Source organism: Rhinichthys klamathensis, unplaced genomic scaffold (assembly GCF_029890125.1).
Source record: "Rhinichthys klamathensis goyatoka isolate OS25496 unplaced genomic scaffold, OSU_Roscu_1.1 h1tg000035l_1, whole genome shotgun sequence".
Lineage (NCBI taxonomy): Eukaryota > Metazoa > Chordata > Actinopteri > Cypriniformes > Leuciscidae > Rhinichthys > Rhinichthys klamathensis.
In genome coordinates, this window is record NW_026606583.1 from 4,856,447 (window position 1) to 4,877,193 (window position 20,747).

The 20,747-nt window shown below is 39.6% G+C and overlaps 1 protein-coding gene across 8 annotated transcripts in view; it reads right to left on the bottom strand.

The window, feature by feature from the left end:
* Window positions 1-20,747, bottom strand: part of plce1 (phospholipase C, epsilon 1) — an 89,463-nt gene that overhangs the window by 9,759 nt on the left and 58,957 nt on the right. For 4 of the 8 annotated variants that reach the window (XM_056245961.1, XM_056245960.1, XM_056245966.1 and 1 more), the window contains 20 exons: window positions 20,478-20,686; window positions 18,629-18,655; window positions 16,000-16,669; window positions 15,104-15,289; window positions 14,901-15,018; window positions 14,522-14,702; window positions 14,113-14,235; window positions 13,893-14,029; window positions 13,572-13,810; window positions 12,645-12,706; window positions 12,341-12,506; window positions 12,034-12,141; window positions 11,835-11,951; window positions 11,574-11,732; window positions 10,667-10,796; window positions 10,383-10,424; window positions 6,923-7,032; window positions 6,713-6,830; window positions 4,458-4,589; window positions 1,458-1,739 (listed from right to left, as the gene is read on the bottom strand). In XM_056245961.1, the coding sequence (XP_056101936.1) occupies window positions 1,458-1,739; window positions 4,458-4,589; window positions 6,713-6,830; window positions 6,923-7,032; window positions 10,383-10,424; window positions 10,667-10,796; window positions 11,574-11,732; window positions 11,835-11,951; window positions 12,034-12,141; window positions 12,341-12,506; window positions 12,645-12,706; window positions 13,572-13,810; window positions 13,893-14,029; window positions 14,113-14,235; window positions 14,522-14,702; window positions 14,901-15,018; window positions 15,104-15,289; window positions 16,000-16,669; window positions 18,629-18,655; window positions 20,478-20,686 (3,316 nt within the window). The remainder of the gene's footprint in view (window positions 1-1,457; window positions 1,740-4,457; window positions 4,590-6,712; window positions 6,831-6,922; window positions 7,033-10,382; window positions 10,425-10,666; window positions 10,797-11,573; window positions 11,733-11,834; window positions 11,952-12,033; window positions 12,142-12,340; window positions 12,507-12,644; window positions 12,707-13,571; window positions 13,811-13,892; window positions 14,030-14,112; window positions 14,236-14,521; window positions 14,703-14,900; window positions 15,019-15,103; window positions 15,290-15,999; window positions 16,670-18,628; window positions 18,656-20,477; window positions 20,687-20,747) is intronic. The other 4 variants (XM_056245963.1, XM_056245965.1, XM_056245962.1 and 1 more) reach the window with 3 other exon arrangements.

Sequence of the window (20,747 nt, forward strand, 5' to 3'; positions counted from 1 at the left end):
CAAAATTCTTCAAAATATCTTCTTTTATGTTTCACAAAAGAAAGAAAGTCATACAAAAATAACATGAGGATGAGTAATTGGTGATTTATGGGTGGACCATCCCTTTAAATATGGTAATATTTAAAAATGTATTTATTTAATTTATTGGTTTAATTTAAAGCAAATAGTACATTTAATTACTGATCTATTTAAAGGTGCAGTAAGTGATTTCTGAGAAACGCTGTTGAAAGTGGATTGGACCGAGCAGCACAACACACTTGTAGCCAATCAGCAGCAGGGGGCGTGTCCACTCATGATGGGGGAGGAGAGAGTGAGCAAGAGGGAGACTGTAGAAAGAGAAATGGCTGAGAGACATTACAAAAGAGAAAAGCTCAGAAGAATATCACTGGAAAAGGTATATTTAAGAAGTTTAAAGTTGTGATCTGGCAAGAGCTTTAGGTTTTTTTGTTCTTCCTTGTCATTCATTCGTCATCTTTGGATTATTTTTCACGAAGCTTTATTTTGCTTCGCTTCAGCTATGATAAATGGTAAATGGACTGCATTTATATAGCGCTTTCACAGACCCATTGGCCACCAAAGCGCTTTACATTTTGCCTCACATTCACCCAGTCACTCAGTTAGGGTTAGGTGTCTTGCTCATGGACACCTCGACACTTGGTCAGGTGGAACCAGGGATTGAACCACCAACCTTCCGGTTTATAGACAACCTACATGAACCACTGAGCCACTGCCGGCCCCATAAAGCTTCCACTCTTGCATTGCGGAGGCGGAGCAATGAAATGGTAAATGGTAAATGGACTGCATTTATATAGCGCTTTCACAGACCCAATGGCCACCAAAGCGCTTTACAGTTTGCCTCACATTCACCCATTCATACACCGACGGCGGTGTCAGCCATACAAGGCGCCATCCAGCTCGTCGGGAGCAGCTGGGGTTAGGTGTCTTGCTCATGGACACCTCGACACTTGGTCAGGTGGAACCGGGGATTGAACCACCAACCTTCTGGTTTGTAGACAACCTACATGAACCACTGAGCCACTGCCGCCCCAGGAGGGGTTGTTTTTCAGAAATCACTTACTACACCTTTAATGTTTTATCTGAAGTACACTGGTCTTCCATATTGACAAAGCCACATCTATGACAGCTTCTGTGAATCAACCAGCCAGAGACTCTTTTTAACTATAAATAACCAGATAAATAACAAAGTGCAGTAAACAGTAAATCAACCAGCTTGAAATATCAAGCAGCATAACGGACTGTTTTTGTACAGCTAAAATAACTGGAAGCGAATGACACTGGAAGCCTCACACATTTAAGTTACAAATGGCCACACCTGCTCTTTCATTAAAAATATAGGTGGATGGCCTGATTGTCCAGGTCAATATATCAGTCTATCACTATCATTCACACTGATTATATCCCAGTGCTGTTGCAGATGAGCAGATTACACTCTTTACCATCAGTCTGATAGTTGAGGGCGACCAGCTGGATTCCATGCAGCCAGAAGATGAGAGGATTGGGGTTGGCAGAGTCGATGCGTGTGGCTGCTGGGTACGTGCGGAGCAGCTGGCAGCTGGTGTGCTGGATGAGTTTCTGGGAGTAGCGGCGACATAAACGCTTTGCAGCGTTCTCGTTGACTGAGGAGATGTGGTAGCATTTGGGTGTGCGGATGATGGAGCTAAGAGAGGTGCTCAGCGAAGTTTGTTCCTCCCAGTTCATTCGAATGCCCTCCAGACTGGCTGCAGAAGAACAGAACATTCCAAATCTGAGTTTTGGATTTTGACTTTAAGTTGCTATTGAAACAACTGGCAAGAAACCCAAACATTTCTTTCATAGAAACTGTTTAAAAGTGAAATCAAGCACTATGAGATAGTTAAATAAACATCTTATGTGAGGCTGAGTCACATCTGCAATTTGGCAGAGACAAATCAGAGCACAAAGTTTAGAGAAGGGGAAAGTCTGCAACTACAAATCTATCCTCACACACTGAGAACATTACAGCAAGGCTTAGGGTTTTGCACGTGATTGTTTAAGGAATAGTTCACTTAAAAATTAAAAGAATGCTTGTTGTTCCAAACTTTTATGACTGACTGACTTACTTTCTTCCACAAACATTTTAAAGAATGCTTGTCAATCAACAATTGAATTTGAAATGGCAGCCTATGGTGACATTTAACTAGTGAAAAATCAGAAAAAAGATCCGCACACGAATATAGGCCAAAAAGCTCACAGTATTTTATTGTCTAGAGACCACAAATAAAGTGAAAAAGTGCAAAAAAAAAGTGCAAGGTGCGCAAAACTTTCTCAGGTTCAACCCTTCATCAGTGTCTAAATCAGGGATGGAAATTAGCACCCGCCACCAGCCAAATGCGGGTGATTTTGTGTTTTGGCGGGTAAACTCGCTTCACCTACCGGCCACCGTGGCGGGTAAATAAAAATAGCATACTGTTTCACCCGGACGGCGGACACTTTTAGAGGAGGCACACCTTCAAACAAAAATGTGGCGTTACATCGCAGGCGTAGAGGTCTGCAGAGAAAACATCATGGTGCGTTCACACCAGACGAGAATAGAGCGTCTGGCGCGAGTGATTTCATTGTTAAGTCAATGCAAAGACGGCGCGAATGAGGTGTAGAGCGCGCCGTGGTAGATGCGAATACGCCTCATTCGCGCGGCAAGTTCGAGCGTCTGACGCGTTCCGCGCGCATGATTTTATTGAGTGCTTTTGTGCATTCACGCGTTTGACGCGAATTCGCGTCTGCCACCCGAGTTGAAAAATCTGAACTTTGGCGTCAATTCGCGCCGCGTTAACCAATCAGGAGCCTAGCTGCTGTCACGTGGTGAAGTATCTGGATGCTTCAATAAATTATTTTGTACTAAATGCCTGATGTGGTTCTAATGCACAACAAAGCAAATATTTTATCACATAAAACTTGATTTCAATATATGAGACATATTCATTTTGTATTGAATGCTATTTATTCCATTTCATATCTAGATTATATTAAAGGTTCTCTAAGCGATCCTGGGTGACGTCACTTCTTGTTGACGTTCGAACTATTGTCAAACAAAACGGAGGCTAGCTAGACCCTCCCTCCTCCTCATCCGCACACTAACCCCCCAAACCACACCCCCAAACCCTCCTTGTCGGTCATTGGCTGGAACAGTTTGTTATGTTTTGGGGAGCGGGTCGCTGCAGTTTGTTTTTGGTGCTGTTTGTGAAGCATGGGCTGTCTACAGAGATCGCGTTTCTTTACAGTGTGTTCAGGGGACAGGCAGCCAGCGGATAGTGAGGAGATGTTTGCTGTATGTGACAAAAAATGTTTTGGCCTAAAAAACACATGACATCGCTTAGAGCACCTTTAAATATTATTCTAATGTAAAGGCAACCAATATACTATAGCTCATAAATCCGTGTCTGGAGAGTGTTGTGTGAGAGAGAAAAAAATCACAGGACAGGTTAATTACTTTTGGAGGCTGGCTCAATTTATCATCAAAACAAAAATAAATGACAGATTAGGTGGATGAGGCCGAGGGTGAGAGAAAGAGAAAATGTCAGTATTTCATTGAGACTTGAGATTAAATAAACTGCTTAAGAATTCTTGTAGTATTAATTTTCACATGCAGTTACACATTGTCGGTTAAAAACAAGAAAGTGGCTGGTAAAAACATTGAGTGGCTGGTAGATTTTGAAATCCACCAGCCACAGTGGCCGGTGGACAAAAAAGTTAATTTCCATCCCTGTACATATGCAATAAAGAGATGCTTCATCGCTGATAAACTTTACAAGACATTTGCGAGTTTTGTTTCTTACAATGGACTGTAGGTAAATATCCACCTCATCCAGCACATTTTTTATTTTTTTTTGCAAACATTTGGCAATGAATCAAACTGAATCGTAGCATAAGTGCTAGGAAATACAAAGTTTCAAACATCGTCCAATTTTTTTAGGCTTTGAAGCTCCAAAAAGCAGCAAAAAAGAATCAAACGTAGTCTCAATACGACTGAAGCTTGTTATTTTCCATTCATTGTAATTGCATGGAAAAGAGCGACCAGCACATGCTTCTAATAAAAAAAAAAAACTCGAACAGATTTGAACAACATAAGGGCAAGTAAATGAAGGCTGAATTTTCATTTTAGAGCGAACAGTCTCTTTAATAAAAATAAACTGATAAAAGATGCACTTCTGTTGGGATGGCTGGAAGTTCACATCCATTTAAGCTTTCAATTTTCAAGAACCACTTGCCCTTTAAAAGTGCCTTTACTCAAAAAGTACATGCTTGTTTTCTCAGACAGTCAGTCACTGGAAATATTTTGTAGAAAGGCATTTTTATGTGCTTTCGAGGGACTTCAATATAATGGAAAACTTGAGAGCCCTTTTCCCATGGGTGCTCTAAGTGGGTGTTCTATTTCCTGCATGCCCTGTGCACAGTTCCGTGCAAAGCCGAGGCAGCCGTACCTTTCCCTGGAGCTCGGACCAACGTCACAGGCTCCCCGGGGCTTCCGCGAGCAGGAGCGCTGCCAAAAATGGATTTCCGGCATTTTCTGTCTTTCCCTCTTCCAGAGCCTGATGGGGAGAGGGTGGAGAGGCCTAGTTCCCACGCACACAAACACAAACAAACACATATGTAAGGTCATGGCTGCAGGGTATACGCTCCTCCAAAACTCAAGAGCTTGATACTGTTTGTTTGTTCAAGACTCGCCTCTGGGACTATTACAGCTACCAGCAAAGCCAAACACCTGAATCTAATTTACCCGCCCTTTTTCACACATTCAACTGCAGTTTACATGAGCCGTGTAGCACAAATATGCAAGAGATGAAGTGTTACTTATTTTATCTTAAACTGGAGAATAAATTTGAATCTACTCAGAATGAAGCTTGGGAGGCAAGATTTGTAAAGTAGCTTCCCCAAAACAGTCTCGTCATCCATTAGGAGGTTGCATCTATTTCCGCAAGTGAACACGTTGGGTCTGTGTCAGTTAGTTGTGGACGGCATGTACAAACAGATTAGAAGGGAACTGCACAAAAATATTATGTAGTGATCCATTGAAATTATTATTTCTTTTTTGTACAGAAACTGAGCTGTTTATATAAACTTTAAATTGCAACAAATATAAACTTTTTAATGATGCAATTATGCTCATTGTGAAACCAATTCGTTGTGGCTGTAATAAAACATACATTAAATACTGAAGGTTAAGTTAATAAAGGATGACAACAGGTTAGGGCTGCACGATTATGGCCAAAATTATAATCACGATTATTTTGATCAATATTGATATCACGATTAATTATCACGATTATTTGTTGATTTTAACCAAAACAAATTTTATTATCACATAGGCTAATTATAACTGCTTTCACATCCATATTGTTCTACATTCCTGCTAATATACAAATATGTGCATCAAAATAAATCAGGTCCTCTTATTCACCAAAATTCAGTGCATCTCCTTAAAGAATAAAGAAAACAAAGAAAATGTATCAAAACTTCAACAGGGCACTGTTTTAAATTTTACATAGTGTAAATATATTTTAGGAAGCAAAATATAAACTTGCATTGTACCTGCATAATGGATGTGAATAAAACTCAAAATATACAATCAAATAACAGAATGTAACCAAATGAGAACATTTCAAGGCAGAACTATGCACTATGGAAGTTCGATTAATGGATGAAATTCAGAGTCATTGTTATGACGCTTAAGAAACGTAAAACCTGGTTGTGGTAAAGTGTCAGTGATTAGTAGTGAAATCTTACTGCATAAATTGAATCTTATTTAATCCTCCATATGAAAGTTTATGTGCTCGAATTATTTCTATTTATCAAAACAAGACGTTTGTAGTAGGCTACTGATTATTGGAGTCCATTAATCGAACTTCCATGCCTCTTATATAGTAATTATATATTACTTTGTAGTATACTATGTACCAATTTACAAATGCGCACACTCGTCTCTCGCGCGCACAGACACACTCGGTATCTCTCGCGCTGTCGAGCGCGCTCTTGGACACTCTGTCTCTCTCGTGCACTGTCGCTCATGGAGGCACGTGATCAGACCCTATGGATCAGACAGTGATCGCTACGGAGCGCTAAATTGGCTTTGCAAAAAAAAAAAACTTTGATACGCATCATTCTGTGAACGGAATGACGCATTTTAAATATCGCGCGATCGCGCGAATTTGATCGTGGGAAGCCAAAATCGTGATTGTGATTAAAATTCGATTAATCGTGTAGCCCTACAACAGGTTGAGAAAAAAATGGAATGAATGTGTAATAGTGCATGTATTTATCAAAATGCTCCTCTCTAGAGTTATTTTTCAAGCTATGGACACTGAATGGCTTTCCTAAGGTTAATGTAACATTACGTGACATTGTTTACTAGCTGTTTTACTGACGTCTTTCACAGTTGAAAACACTGATTGAGCAAATATATTAGACATGATACATTTAAGGAAGTTAGCGCGAGCCCTAGCGTCACACACTGACATGTTTACTTGTTGTAGCTTATTTCATGTTGTGCACATAAAATAGACACTGACAGTACAAATATGCTACCAGAGAAGCAATAATTAAACGTCACAAATTTGCTCGATGATTTCAGTTTTGAAAAATCATTTTTGGTGCATCACTAATCTTATGTTTCCCAGATGCTGACAGAACTACAAACTTTCCTTTATGTGGTTGTGTAATAATTAGATGAGATGAAAACCTGGGAATTTGATAGCCTGACAGTAGATGACCAGATCAGAGAGCTCTTGAGCGATCTGTCTGCTCTCCTTCTCATTCTGGGGCAGGTAGAACTCCTCTCCTAGTTCCATGTCAAACATCTGCAAGTGCACACAAGTACAACCATCAGAGATCATGTCAGTATTCAGGTTCAAATGAACTCAAAGCTTCATCGATACTGTTATGTACTGACCTTTCCTTTGCTTCCCGCTTTCTTAAAACGCTTCGGCATCTCATCATTGGACTCATACTGAAGTTTCTCAGTGGATGACTTGCCTTCGGGTTTGTCGTCAAGAATATTGTCTGCAGAAAAGAATAAGATTAAGAAACATCTCTACATAAACCCAAAGATAATTCTCTTGTTTCAACCAAAACAAGCGATTTAAAAAAAAAAATTTAAAAAGAAAGAAATGAGAAAAATGTTGTCTGAATACAAAGTAAAGACTTTGCAAAGCACATAAAGGTAAAGCAGTCATATTTGAAAGTAGAAGCCAAAAAAAGACTGTGACACCATTACTTCTTAAAGGGATAATTCACCCAAAAATGCAAATTCTGTAATTTACTTTCAACCCTGTATGACATTATTTCTTCTGCTGATCACAACAGAAGATATTTTTTGAAGAATGTTGGTAAGCCAGCAGTTTTGGCGACTATTTACATTGAATGGACAAAAAAATAAACATGACACAAAGTTGTGTAGGTTTGGAACAATTTGACAGAATTAACATTTTTGGGTGAACTATCCCTTTTAAATCAGCATGAAATGGAAATTGCAAGTGAAACGGCTTCTCGAACAAGAAAAAAAAATGTAGGGCGGGACTTAATTGTCCATTGGGAATTGATTTGGATCATTGTTGCTTGCTAATTATGATTTGAGTGAAAGGTTGTCCCGCACTCGTGCCAGTAAACACGTAATCAGAGTAGAGAATAAGGGTATTCATGAGGCCACATGAATTTAACAAAATAATAATGATCTGGATGGATAAATCATTTTTACAACACACACTGCTGTATTCCATAACAAAAAGAAGATTTGGTAATTTCGATTTTATGGTGACTCAGATTTGGGTCATGATTGACAAAACTGAAAAATTAAAAATGCTGCAGACCAGGGCTCCAGACTAACTTTTTTCACCTCCGTCCTGGAACCGTCCTGAAAACCAATTTGAACCGTCCTAAAGTGAATGTCAACCGTCCCAAAATAAAACTGTTGTTTCTGTACTTTGTTATTATGATCTATAGTTATAGTTGTTGGTAGTTTTTTTGTATTCATGCAGAATACATTTTTTTTTTTTTTTACATATGGGCTACGAAAATTAAGAGAAAAATACATACAGCTCAAAACGTTTTTGAGTTGGTTGAGTTGGTTGGATTAAACAATAACAAATAAATACTGGTGACTAAATATCTCAAAGTGGTAATGTGTCATAGCTGATCATCTGGAAACGTGTTAATAAGAGAAAGGGCTTTAAAAAGTGTAATATGACTTCCCTAGAACACAGAATTTGGGGGAAATTCTGTTTTCATCTCAGTCTTTGTACTGAGATCTTCGTGCCGGAGAAAACATCTATTAACCTGTTAATATGAATGATTTTAAAGTTTGAACATGCAATACAGATACAGATTTAACTGCTTAAAATATCTTAAAATTAAATAAAACCACTTTTCCTAAAATAGAACAGTCTTCTTTTCAATTAATGATATATGCATTCTTTATAACTACTTGCATACATAATTCTTTATTCTTTCAAGCAGCAGACAGTTATTTGTATGAACTAATTATATTAAATATAACATTAAAGCTATTAACGAGCAGTGAATGCTTTTCTCTTTTTCTTTTGTTGTTTGATCAATATTAAGGACACGGACCGCATTAGGTTTATTACGCATGGTCACTTTAAGACGTCGAAACATGTCTAATGACATGCGGATACAATTGCACTGATGCACATCCGATTCTCTCACAACTGTTTAAGACATAACCAACATAGTTTACATGAATACTCTCCAAAACGGACATTTAGACATAATGTTGTTTGTTTTTGTCCACTCAGACACGAAAGAGAGCTCAATCAGTCCTCGCGCGCTGTATAGGCGTCTATGTGCATGGCTGCACGCTTCGGTCGGGTGTGTGCGCACAGAAAACCGAATAGAGCCATTTTTTGCGTCGTCACTCTTATTCAGATATAGATATCTCTGCTCTACTCATTCTCCCAGACGTTTACATATTTTAACGTTTTATGAAACATGCAGCGCATGTCAACCCGTGTCCCGCTGGGTAGATCAGCACGTTACCGTACAAATGTGCGCATCTACACGCAGGACATCAGTTATGACTGGATCGCTTCCCAAATCGTCACTATCTAACATTTTTGTATAGTTTTTATTCGTTGAATATCTGTCGTTTAACCAGCGCAACATATTTACGATGTCATTAAGCCATTTGATAGATGTACCGCGGAACAAGTCTCTGGGTGAGTAGCCGGTGATAGTAACGTTAGGCTAAATAGTAGCCTATGAGAAGACGCGCTCCGTTGTAGTCAGCACTTGGTCGGTTAATTTTGACATTTTCTAAGTAAGTTAGCCCATAGGCTAGAAATAAATGAACACACATACAAAAATATCTTTCGTCCTGTAGGCGTCCTGGAGAATATTTCTGTTCGTCCTAAACACATTTTCTATCGTCCTGGCCGTTAGTCTCGAGCCCTGCTGCAGACGTGCAACCCACAGACACTGTCAGATCCTCGTTAGACAGCAAGATTCATCACAAAGGCAATTAACTGTTTATCGGTTGTCACACAAACAATCTAAGATTTGCTTTTTACCTTATGACGAAACAATCGCATACAATTTTTGAAATTTAACTTAAAATCATGGTGCACCCGGAGTAAGAAAGCAGGTCGAGTAAATGCCCAGACTTCCCCTGACTGCACAAACTCATAGCTGGGTCTCTGGGGAAGGCTATTTGGGAAAGAACAAAGTCTCTTTAAACAGAGAGCAGCGCAGGGCATGAGAAACCAGATGGCTTTGTTTTTCCTCCACCGATGAGCCAGTGCCGCAAGCAAGGTCGAGCCATTTTCAAAACACCAAGGACGTGGAAGAAGCGATCGTGGAAGCGGGTTTGGGTTATTTTGTTTATACATTGTACCACCCATCTTTATACTCAAAAAATGCTGATTTATTCATGGCAGAGCAGACAGCACACACCTGAAGGATCTCAGACATAAGCACCATTACTCTTCTTTGATTTCCTCTGAGTGCAAGCAATCACATCAGAGTCAACACACTGGCAGCTTAAAGCAGTAAGGGCATCACGGCACACATTTACATGGGCAGTTGACATGACATTTTACTGTCTTCAATGAAAAAAGCCAAAATGTTTCACTATTTTGGCAGGACAGAAAAAAATGTAAGTTGTCCACATTTTTTCTTTTTGACCATTTTTTAGCAAGTGGTGACCAATGAATTGGTACATAATTTGGGGGTCTTCCAATTTTAACAAATGACTAGAATTGAAATACCTTACAAACTTAACTATAACTTACACCTTTCCTAATACAAATGCATATACTTTTATCCTAAAGTTTTAAACAGTATTTAAAACCATGTCCATTTGTCAACCGCCCACATATGCTCACACACAGTACATTTACCTTCCTGGCTATAGGAGGCTGTGGAAGCATTGAGGACATCGGCTAATAAAAAGGAGAGAAAAAAAAGAGTGAAGAAAATGAAAGAAAGAAGGTGGTGGTGGTGGGGGGGGGGGGGGGGGGGGGGGTCAGCATTCTACAGAGTGAAGGTGCCATCGTGAGAACAGTAAAAGTTTGTGAGGGGTTAGTGAACAGAACAGAAAATTCCACTCAATATTCAGATAATTGCTGTCGATTCGAGTTGAAATAAAGGACATGTTGGCTTGAGTTATGCAAAGTATGATTACCATCAGACAGTGACTCATAATCGTAGTCATACTCGTCTTCCTCCTCCTCTTCTTCATCATTGTTTCCCAGGGACGTTCCGCTGACTGTGCCGTTGTTGGCCTGGGCCTGCATGTGAGCCAGTTGATGTGCCTTTTGAAACGGAGGAACAAAAAGTTCAGAAACTTTTCCAATATTGATTTGGATGCTTTAAGGACTAAAAATGTTTAACAGTTAGTCGAGACTACATTAAAGCTGTGCAGATTTCTGCAGATTTGTCTATAATACCTTAACATAAAGCAATATTAAAGCAAGACATTTATCTTAAGCTAGTCTCATATGACATTTGATTCATGTTAGTGATACTAATTGACTGAAATTTCAAGAACCAAAAATATTACAAAAGGGGAAAAAAAGGATTTTTGGTTTTGGACGAAATGATTTTGGAGGGCCAAACTCTTGATATAGATTTTAGTCTATCTTCATTTTGATGAATCGTTATTGATACTTAAATCTCAAGATCAACCTTTTAGTCTATGCTGTTTTCTGTTAATGCGTAAGCAAAGCTTCACTAAACATTATTCGTAGCATGCCCGCCATCCAATAATTGCAATAAGCTTTGGGCTTTGTTACTTTTGATTTGAAACAAAGTCTCAGCTTTCAAATTCTCTCCATTTTATCATGAAATACAAACAATTAAATGTCATTTTGATGCTCTTTAATGTGGCGTGATGGATCGCTGTAACCGCCTCAGTTCAATTCTGTGCATCACTAATGCACAAAAAATGGCAAGAGCTAGCCAAACCGGGCAGTTCCAATTTGATTGTCTGGCTGCTGTGATTCATTCAGATGAGATTTTGTAGAAGGATAATTGTCAATAAGTCTAAATAGTGTCTTGAGATCAGTTCTGTGTTGCACTCTCTCATCTACCTTTTGTTTAAGAATGTCCACTGGAGCCTGGTGAGCTTTCAGCTTCTTATTTTTGAGGAGGATCTTCCCTCGGAGCTGCAGAGGAGATGGAAGCAAAGGCTCATCCGCAAAATCACTCTCAAACAGGAACTTGGTCACCAGCTTCTCTCCAAAAACAGTCTAAAGAGAAAAACATACAAACAATGTTCTCCTTCCACAGGACACAGACTAATCAAATGAGCAGCTTGAGAACATATATAGTGTAAAAATGCAGACAGGTACCTTAAAAATCTCAGCCATTTTGCGTTGCTGTGGTAAAGAGCAGTGGTTTTCAATGGACAGAATCACAGGCATCTCTGAGTACACAAACGCTGCACGATTGACGGCCTCGACAACATCCTACAGACAAAAGAGCACTTCAGTCAGCAGAAAACATACATAAAATCAACATGTATCTTCAAGCATTGATTTCTAAACAGACCTTGAAAGGAATCTTAGTAGTGAGAGTATGTCCATGGTAAATAACAGGCATGCCGTCGTCCCCGTCCCAGCAGTCCAACTCAACGCTACGACAGCCCTGCAGCAAAACCTGTGACAGAAGCCATAAATCAAACTCAAACTCATGCATTGACATGCTGTGGTTTTAGCTACATTCACAAGCAGGTGACATCTACAGTACGGCATGTGAAGCAGCGCGGTCGTCAAATATATTTATGGAGTGCATTGTGAATCATTTTTCGCCTTGGATCAGGTTCAGGATAAACAGAGAAGTCCGGCTGAAGATGTACCTGGCTGTAAAGCTCCACTGAAGATTCTCCCTTCAGCTGATGGCCCGTGAGGTATGTGTTATGAGAGGACTCGATGTAATAGTACGAGAGCGGATACTGGAGCTCATCCAGGTTCACTTGAGACTCCTCGTTTTTAGAGGCAAAGTTGTCCTTGTCCATTAGAAACCTTCGAGAGGCAGATTCATTTTCAGTCATGTAGCAGAGATTATATGAATCTAGCATATTATCCAAATCTGCCAAAGTATTGTGTTTCCGAAACTTCTGGTCCACATTATTTTGTCAAATATGTTTAATAAAACCAAACCTGGCAAATCCTTCAAACGACATCCATCCCATCTGACGCATGTTTGAAGAAGGCTCAAATTTCTAAAGAAACAAAAAAAACAAATGAAATGTTATTAGATTGGCATGCATATCATTAGATGTCTTATGGTGATTTATGAGTTGGTGAGATGCTAATATCGAACCGTCAGTCAACTACTCTTATTCTTAATAAAGGAAGAATCAATTGTCCATGTTGTTTAACGGTAACCCACCGCTGAGAACTTTGTGCCAGACCCTTGACAGCGCTCTGACAAAAGTTCGAAGCAATTTTCTTTTCTGACAATAAGTTTTCACATAAATAAGAAAAATCGGTCAATACAAAGTTTGAATGTTGGCTTGAAAATGTCTTTTCAAGGTTTAAAACAGCTTAAACAATTCTAAAGTGTGAAGGTTAGCCACACAAGACAGATAAATTGACAGTGCCAAGTTTGCTGCACATAGTTTGAAAAGACAGAAAAATAATTTAATGTTTTTCCTATAACGGTCTTTAAAATATTTTTTAAATAACAAAAGGAATGTCTTTAATGACATCTAGGAAATGACAAACAAGTAAGTATTAGCAGTGGCTTTGATGAATCAGGTGATGTTTTATGGCATTAGCTGGTTTGCATAATTTAAAACATTCAATGCTGTTATATACAATTACATAAATGAGTAAGACAATATATATAAAAAAGAGTGAACTTTAGATCTTTATTTCAATCCTGTTAGGTTCCACTTTAAAGTTTATGTGCAAAATTTACTCAAAATGTATTTCTTAAAGTCTGTACATTACTTACACAAGCATATTCATGTGCTTTATAACAGGAATGACCTTTTTCAATTTTAAAGTAACAATTATAGGTCTGATCAGAAAAGTTTATAAAACTCTGGCTGAGATCGACTTTCAGGGAGTTCTTCTACTCACCTGTATGATGCTAAGGATCTCATCATAGCTCAGATGTTCTCCCTGACAGTTGACCAAGAAGTCATTGAGCTGAGAGATGGCCAGTCCCAGCACACCGAGCGATGAATTCTCCACTCCAGTCCCATTGGTCACGATGCTAGCAGCTGCAATGGCATCTGAAATCTGCTTCTGGTTGTCAGACATTTGCTGCCGCGTGCGGATAAAAAGGCCCAGGTCAGAGCCATTACGAGTTAGGAGATCTGTGAAGAGATCAGCTTTGTAAAAACATCCTACCTCATCGTTACATTGGTTTAAAAATGACTATTATTCACACATGCCCACCAAGATCTGGTTGCAGTCCCGTAAGTTTGTCGTCAATCCTCAATGTGGTGTAGAGAGGAACAGAGTCAGGACCCGAGCGACTACATTGCACTGCGTAGGTGTCGAACAGATCCTTCAGATCCTTGCGACTGCGAATGCTGGACAAACGGGAAACTTTTAACAATCACCCAGATTCAAAACACAAGCTGTGTATTTGGTTAGAGGGAAAAGTGTGTTCTACCTAAAAGACTTGAAGAGCTCCACAAATTCAACGAAGCTCATGATGCTGTCAGAGATCATGAGTTCCTGAAAGCCCCTGAAGCAACCTTTCCCTCGACCATGCCAGCTCCGACTGCTCCAGGCCCTGAGACCACAAAACACAGTCAGTTCTGCAGGAAAACAGCCTTTACAACAAGCTTCAAGACAAATAATCCAATATATTCTTCACCATTTACAGGTGCACACATGTCGCTGAAACATCTCTGAAAGACTGCATCACTTTAACGTAAGCTTAAACATGCACGCGTATGACAAATGAGATCTTGTATAGATGCATCTGAAAGCATCTTAAAAAGAACATGATCTTGTGAAGCCCATGTCCTTTCTGAGACTGCACTGAATTTGTATTTCTGCAGAGGGAGTGGGCTTACCCTGGCTGACTTTTGGAGTTGCTGGGAAGAATGGGGGAGGAATGGGGGCGTGTAGGGGTGGAGATGTTTGTGCTAAAGGAGCCAGAGGAAGATGAGGAAGAGGACAAGGAGGATCCAGGAGACTGGCCTTTGCTGTTGGATAAGGAAAAGGGTCCAGGGTGGCCAAAGGTACTGCAGTCCTCTATGGAAACATTAAAACATGCTACAATGTCCCTGAACTCTTAAGACATTCACATAACAAAACCAATTATTTATATACTCAAGTATCTTCAGTGTATAAATAAAAAAGTATTGGTGAAATATCATCTTCAACATTTTTCTACAATTATGTTTTACCAGAGTTTAATTAGAAGTCAACAAAATCTTTTGTAACTCTCACCAGCCTCTTCCTGCTCGACACTTTCCAAAGGGTCTGACTCTCTCCTCCCTAAAGTCTCCTTACAGCTCCTGGTCTTGCGTGAGATCATCTCATCATCTGTTCCATCGCCACTGTCCCCCTGTGAATAGGACAGTGCATTACTCAAGTGACATATCCAATCCAGGTTTGACATAGCTTGACATTGCCAGTCTTTCTCTTCTTACCCTGACTAAGGCTTTCTTCTTCTTTTTGACATTGGAGTTGATGCCCAGCGGACTGTTTTTCTGGACTGAGTTCTTCTCTGCACTTTTGCTGGCGGATCCAGGGCCGCTAGCGCCCATATTCCAGCGTCTCCCACCGAACAGTTCGATAGCATGGGCCAGTGTGGGCCCCTCAAATCTACCGTCCTCCTAGAAAAAGAGTTTTACAGCAACATAAAAGCCATTGATATTAAAAATGCATAATAATGAATGGAATTCAGCTTTCAAAAAAGAAAGCTGTGCCTTAGCTGACCTAACGTTAGCAGTTATGTTAAAAGGAAACAGTGCAGGCCAATTATCGTAAAAAGTGGAATGTGTTTGGTGTTGTGAGAACTTCAATATAGAGTAATTCAACACAACATATGTGCAAAAATCTTTACCTAAAAGCAGCCTACGGTAGTTTAAGCTGGTTCGGCTGGTCTATCAGCCTGGCCAAACTGGTGCTCAACTGGTTTAGCTGGTCAGCCAGTAGATCTGCCAGCCTGATCAGCTGACAAGTGCCCTAAACCCTTCTAAAACTGTCAAACCAGACCAGCATGACCAGTGGAAACCAGCTTGGTGGCTAGCTAGTGTAAGACCAGAAGGCTTTTTTATAGAAGGCTTGTAATAATCGTTACAATATTAACTGTGTTTAAGGGATAAATGAGCATAATATGAAACATTCATTCTGCTAGCTGTAATGTTTTAAATCACATTCAAACATTTTTAAAACATTAGCAAAATCCTTACATTAAAAAAAAAAATCTTCCATGGTGTTGCACTATTTCAATACTAAACACAAACTTGGAATGATTGGTCTATTTGTATTGTGTTCTCACTTGGATTAATTGCATCTTCTAAATGAATAGATGTAAATGTACCTGGTACAAACTAACATACTGCTTTCGCAGCCATTGCAGTCTCTGGTCAGGAAATTTCCTGATCTTCCTGATGGCACTGAGCAGCTCCTGGAGGCCCTTGTGCAGCATGCATGCCGTGTGCTTGGGGGCCACAAAGTGCAGGAGCCTGTTGTCTGTGGTGTGAAGTCCATATAGCAGCGTGACACCATTTTCACCAGGGTTCATATTACATAGTTTGTGCTGCAGGCACACATAGTTAACATCCACTCCAGGGTGACCCATAAACACAGCCTTCACCACGTTAAGGTCCAGGAGTCCGTCGGACAGTCCGCAGTGCACAGGTTGGCTCTGGAGTAAGTGGTCTGGGGATGGTGGATGTCCCATGAAGCCTCTGGCTCTTCCACCTGGGCCGTAGCTACTGAGGGGCTTGGACCAGGTGAGGAAGCAGTTATCAGGCTGTAGACGAAGGAGGCAGCGGGCGGTGAGATGGGTCTCAGGATCATAGTGGATGACGGTTGCTCCCTGGAGCAGGAACTGGTGAATATCTGGCTGAAGTGAGAGCACGTACCAAGGGATGAGCTCTGTACCGTGGCTAAAGGGTCCATGCACCTCTTCTATGATCTGGACATCTATGTCCTTAGGCAGCTCAAGTGGGTCCCCTTCAGAGTCTGAGAGGTCCCCTACTAGAAACCTAAAAAAAAATGACATGAAGCAGGTGAAGCAGACACAAAGGATCAAGTGATTGAATAAACAGAACTATGTCTGGAAAACTTCTCACTTTCTTGGAAGAGGTCATGCCATATTAGTCTTGTAAATGGAGTTAACAAGAGCATACAATATTGAAGAGCACTGTCTACCTATGACACACAAATTGAGGGGCAGTAATATAGTACAATACATTGCTATTAATTTAGTTAAATTGCTTTAATTTGTGCACTGTGGCAGATCTGGTCTTGATCTTAAAGGCAGGGGAACATTAACACATTTTCAGAGTGGTCTCTTGGTTGTTCCCAAGACACGGCTTCGTTCTTATTCTCCTAAGCTTTGGAATTCTCTCCCAGCCGACATCAGGGAAGCAAATACATTAGTGACTTAAATCATTTTAGGATTTTAGGATTGCATTTACTTGATTATTCATTTTATTTGTTTATTTTTGTATTTAAAGTGTGTATTTTCTCTGTTGTTATGTTTGCCTGTAAACTTTTAAAGGCGCTATTTAATTTTTTTTATTATTATTATTCTTATTATTATTAACGCACAGGCTTCCATTTACCTGGGAGTTTACAGCAGTGACAATACATTTTCAGGACTCGCAACTGCATTTTCGGAACCTGACTGGACACGTCATACAGTGCGAGAAACCGTGGGTTCGGTAACTTGTGTGTGGATATAATCTGTCATCCGTGCTGCTTTAAAGTCTCAATTTTAATTTCAGGATGTTTTAAATCTGGGGACTGAAAAATAGGAATCGCAAATTGCTTAAATGTGATCACCTTTAAAAGGCTATGATTTAGGTGAACACTGCATGTTTCAAAGTAAACAAGCTGTGCTGTTGTGTGTTCTACGTGCTTGCACTTTTGAAGCAGTTTGCAATCACCAAATAGCCCACATTTACATAGGAAAGCTCTACACATGACTGTTTTGATCTACTGCTAGAGAATAAATAATTTTTTGTTTAATTTATGGTGTTTATATCATACCTGTAAACTTGCATTTCGGCCAGGAAAGTTTTGATTGCATTTTCTTTTCATATTACCTCCGTAAAATGCCTATAATAACGTTGTGTTTATAAGCGCAGCTCTACTTTGTTTATGTAACTGCTATAATTCTGCAGTTTCACAAGCACCACCTACTGGCAAAGAGTTAATTTGCATATTCAACTATATTTGACCCCTATTTTTACACAGCATGCACAATGTTAACCAGTGTATCGACAAGATCAATTTTGACAAACAATTGGCAGGAAGCTAAAAAATTTTTTTTTTTTATCTATGGTAGGGGGGCGTACCGTAATGCTGTAGCCCAGGGGCCTCTGGTTATCTTAAGGTGCCCCTGTTGAAAGGTGGTTGTGGTTTGGGTCTTATTTACTCTGTCTTGGTCTGCATATGGGTTTTGGTTTACGGTATCAGACAAGACTGCAGTCTATTTCCAAAGAGTATTAAAGGTGACAATTACCTCAACCACAGATTTGTACTGTATCTGCATGATTACAGATTATTCACAAGAATTCAATGGCTTTTAATGGCTTCTTCGCCTCAGTGTTCTAAATGAATGCTGCAATATATTCAGCATTATATATTTTTAATTAAATTGGACAGTTTGGATCATCGACTGACAGTTTTTGGCTTGGATTTTGGGATGAGGTCTTTCATCCCAAACAAGGAAGGTTGTCATTGGTCTGGGTCTTAGGAGTGTGGTATTGGTATGGACATCAGAATTGTTGTTTTGGTCTGAGCTTTAGGTGATTGGGGATTGGACTGAGTCTTGGAGAACTAGGTCTTGACTTCAGCTCTGCATTGTGGTTTCAGAGGCAGCAAATGCATGCATTTCTAAGTGCAAACACACCAAACCCATTAATCTGAAACACTACGTAACGTCACATAGAAACCAATCCAGTTAGTGCAACCATTGAAACTATCTGGCAACTTACAGGACACGCTCTGACCCAGGTCCTTTCCTTGAGAGTGGACAGCAAGGATAGAGGGTTGAATTGAATGGAAGAAAGAAAAAGAAGGTAGTAGTTTGAAAAATGAAAGTGACAGGCTTCACATGGGCCAATCTAGCGTGGATCTGTACCCAAACACAACATGCTCAACTTTGATACATGTGTGGTATAAAGTTAGTCCTGAGACTGGAACAGTAGAGACCTAAAAATTGAAATAAAGAAGTATATCAAAGCCAGATTGCTCAAGATTCAGTCTTTTGAAAGATGAAAACACTGGAGTCTACAACACAGGCGATGAGATTCTCCAGAGACAGTCTTAACAACCGATATGTGCACCTTCCTCCAGATGACAAAACTGCTTCAGCGTTGAAGACTAACAGAACTAAAAACCTCACTGCTTTCTATCTTCTAAGGAAATATTGGATCTGTAATGCTGTTCTGTACATAGGTCCACATGCATAAACACTATAATGACAACAACATGTTCCACAGAGAAACATTTCAGTCGCCTTATACCTTGATACGATATTTAAAGCTTCAGAATAAACCCTAAGCACTTACAGTAGTTCCTTCACTCTCTTTAAAAAATGATCTCAAGGTTGTCAAGGGAGGAGAATTAGTAGTAAACTGTAGACACTGAATGATATGTTTTATGGTGTGAATATAATTTTACAGCAATCCATACATAAGTGCCTATTCAAGTGCCATAAGAACACAGATAAACCCATTGTTGCATATATTGTATGTTTATTGCCCTCATGTTTCATCAGTTTTATTCTGCTACAGTGATATCTGGATGCCGTTGCCCATTTAATTGATTTGCTTGAATGTCATAAGTTTCATGACTTCTATGAGTCTCACTTGTGGACTTTCTGCTTGAGGGGTGCCCTCCAGCTACAAGTTTGAATGAAACAGACATTACATGTGTACTCACTAATGCTCACAACACCCTATTTTGGGTAAAAATAGGAAAAATACTTCTCTCTAAAGAAATTTGAAGTAAACATATGCAAATAGTTTTTCTCCATTGCAGAGAAGTTTTTTTCATCTCTCAGTTGGTTCATAAGATTTCCTGATAAAAAAAAAAAAAACATTTCTATCATAATATTATTTTGCATATTAATCACATTTTTATCATAATAATTTAATATTTTATAATAAAACTTTAGACATTTCTGATGATTTATAGGAAAATGAAGCTGCATTTTCAAGTGCTCAACAGATATATGTCGTTAGGATTGTGATTAGTGATATTGGGCTATACAAAAAAACAGACTTGATGTTAAGCAAGAGGTGTTATGTTCCTGCAGTCCGCCATTTTTGGCAAATAAAATGTTTGTCTGAAAACATTTCTTGTCAAAGGTATGTATTTTGAGTGCCCTGTATGCAACATTAATTGTCCTTTGTCAGTCACATGCCTGTATAAGTGATGAACTGCACTACTTGTGGTTACTTTCAGAGATGGTAACAGACGTTTTATACTTGTGCTAAAATTGTGTGGCCTGTTCAACAAAACTTTCCAAATCTGTAGCACCAGTGCTATGTGCAAAAAAGTTATTGTACAGCCCTGTCCATGAGCAACAATGGCAGAAGTCAAATCACATACATTCAGCAGTTCCTCAACCAGTCAAGCAACTCTCATTAAGATTCACGAGAATGCTAGTCATTACAGATCTCATTGGTTAACAACACAGATAACCAGTGTAAAGAAATAACCCAAACCTCTGAAGAGTGCATGTTAAAGGTATTAAAAAAAAAACTGTGAATGCCTCAGCATATAAGGATTGGACTAAACACATCATATATTTGCAAACAGGGTCCAAAATTAACTCACTGGTTTCTGCTCTTGTCTTTGAAGGAATTTTTGGGGCAAACTGTGATCTCTCGTGCCTTCTCCTCAGGCTCCTCGGCCTCCAAGCTTCGGTTGCAACTGCGAATCGTCTGCAGAATGTTACTGACGGTCGCCTCCTTGTCTGAGCTGTGGAGCCCATCGCTCCCGACCCTCTGCAGGAAGTTCTGCTGGCTGTTGTAGTCAGTGACAAACTGTGGAAGGTAAAGAGCACTTCACCACAGAGATTCCACACAAAAGACAATCACCACAATT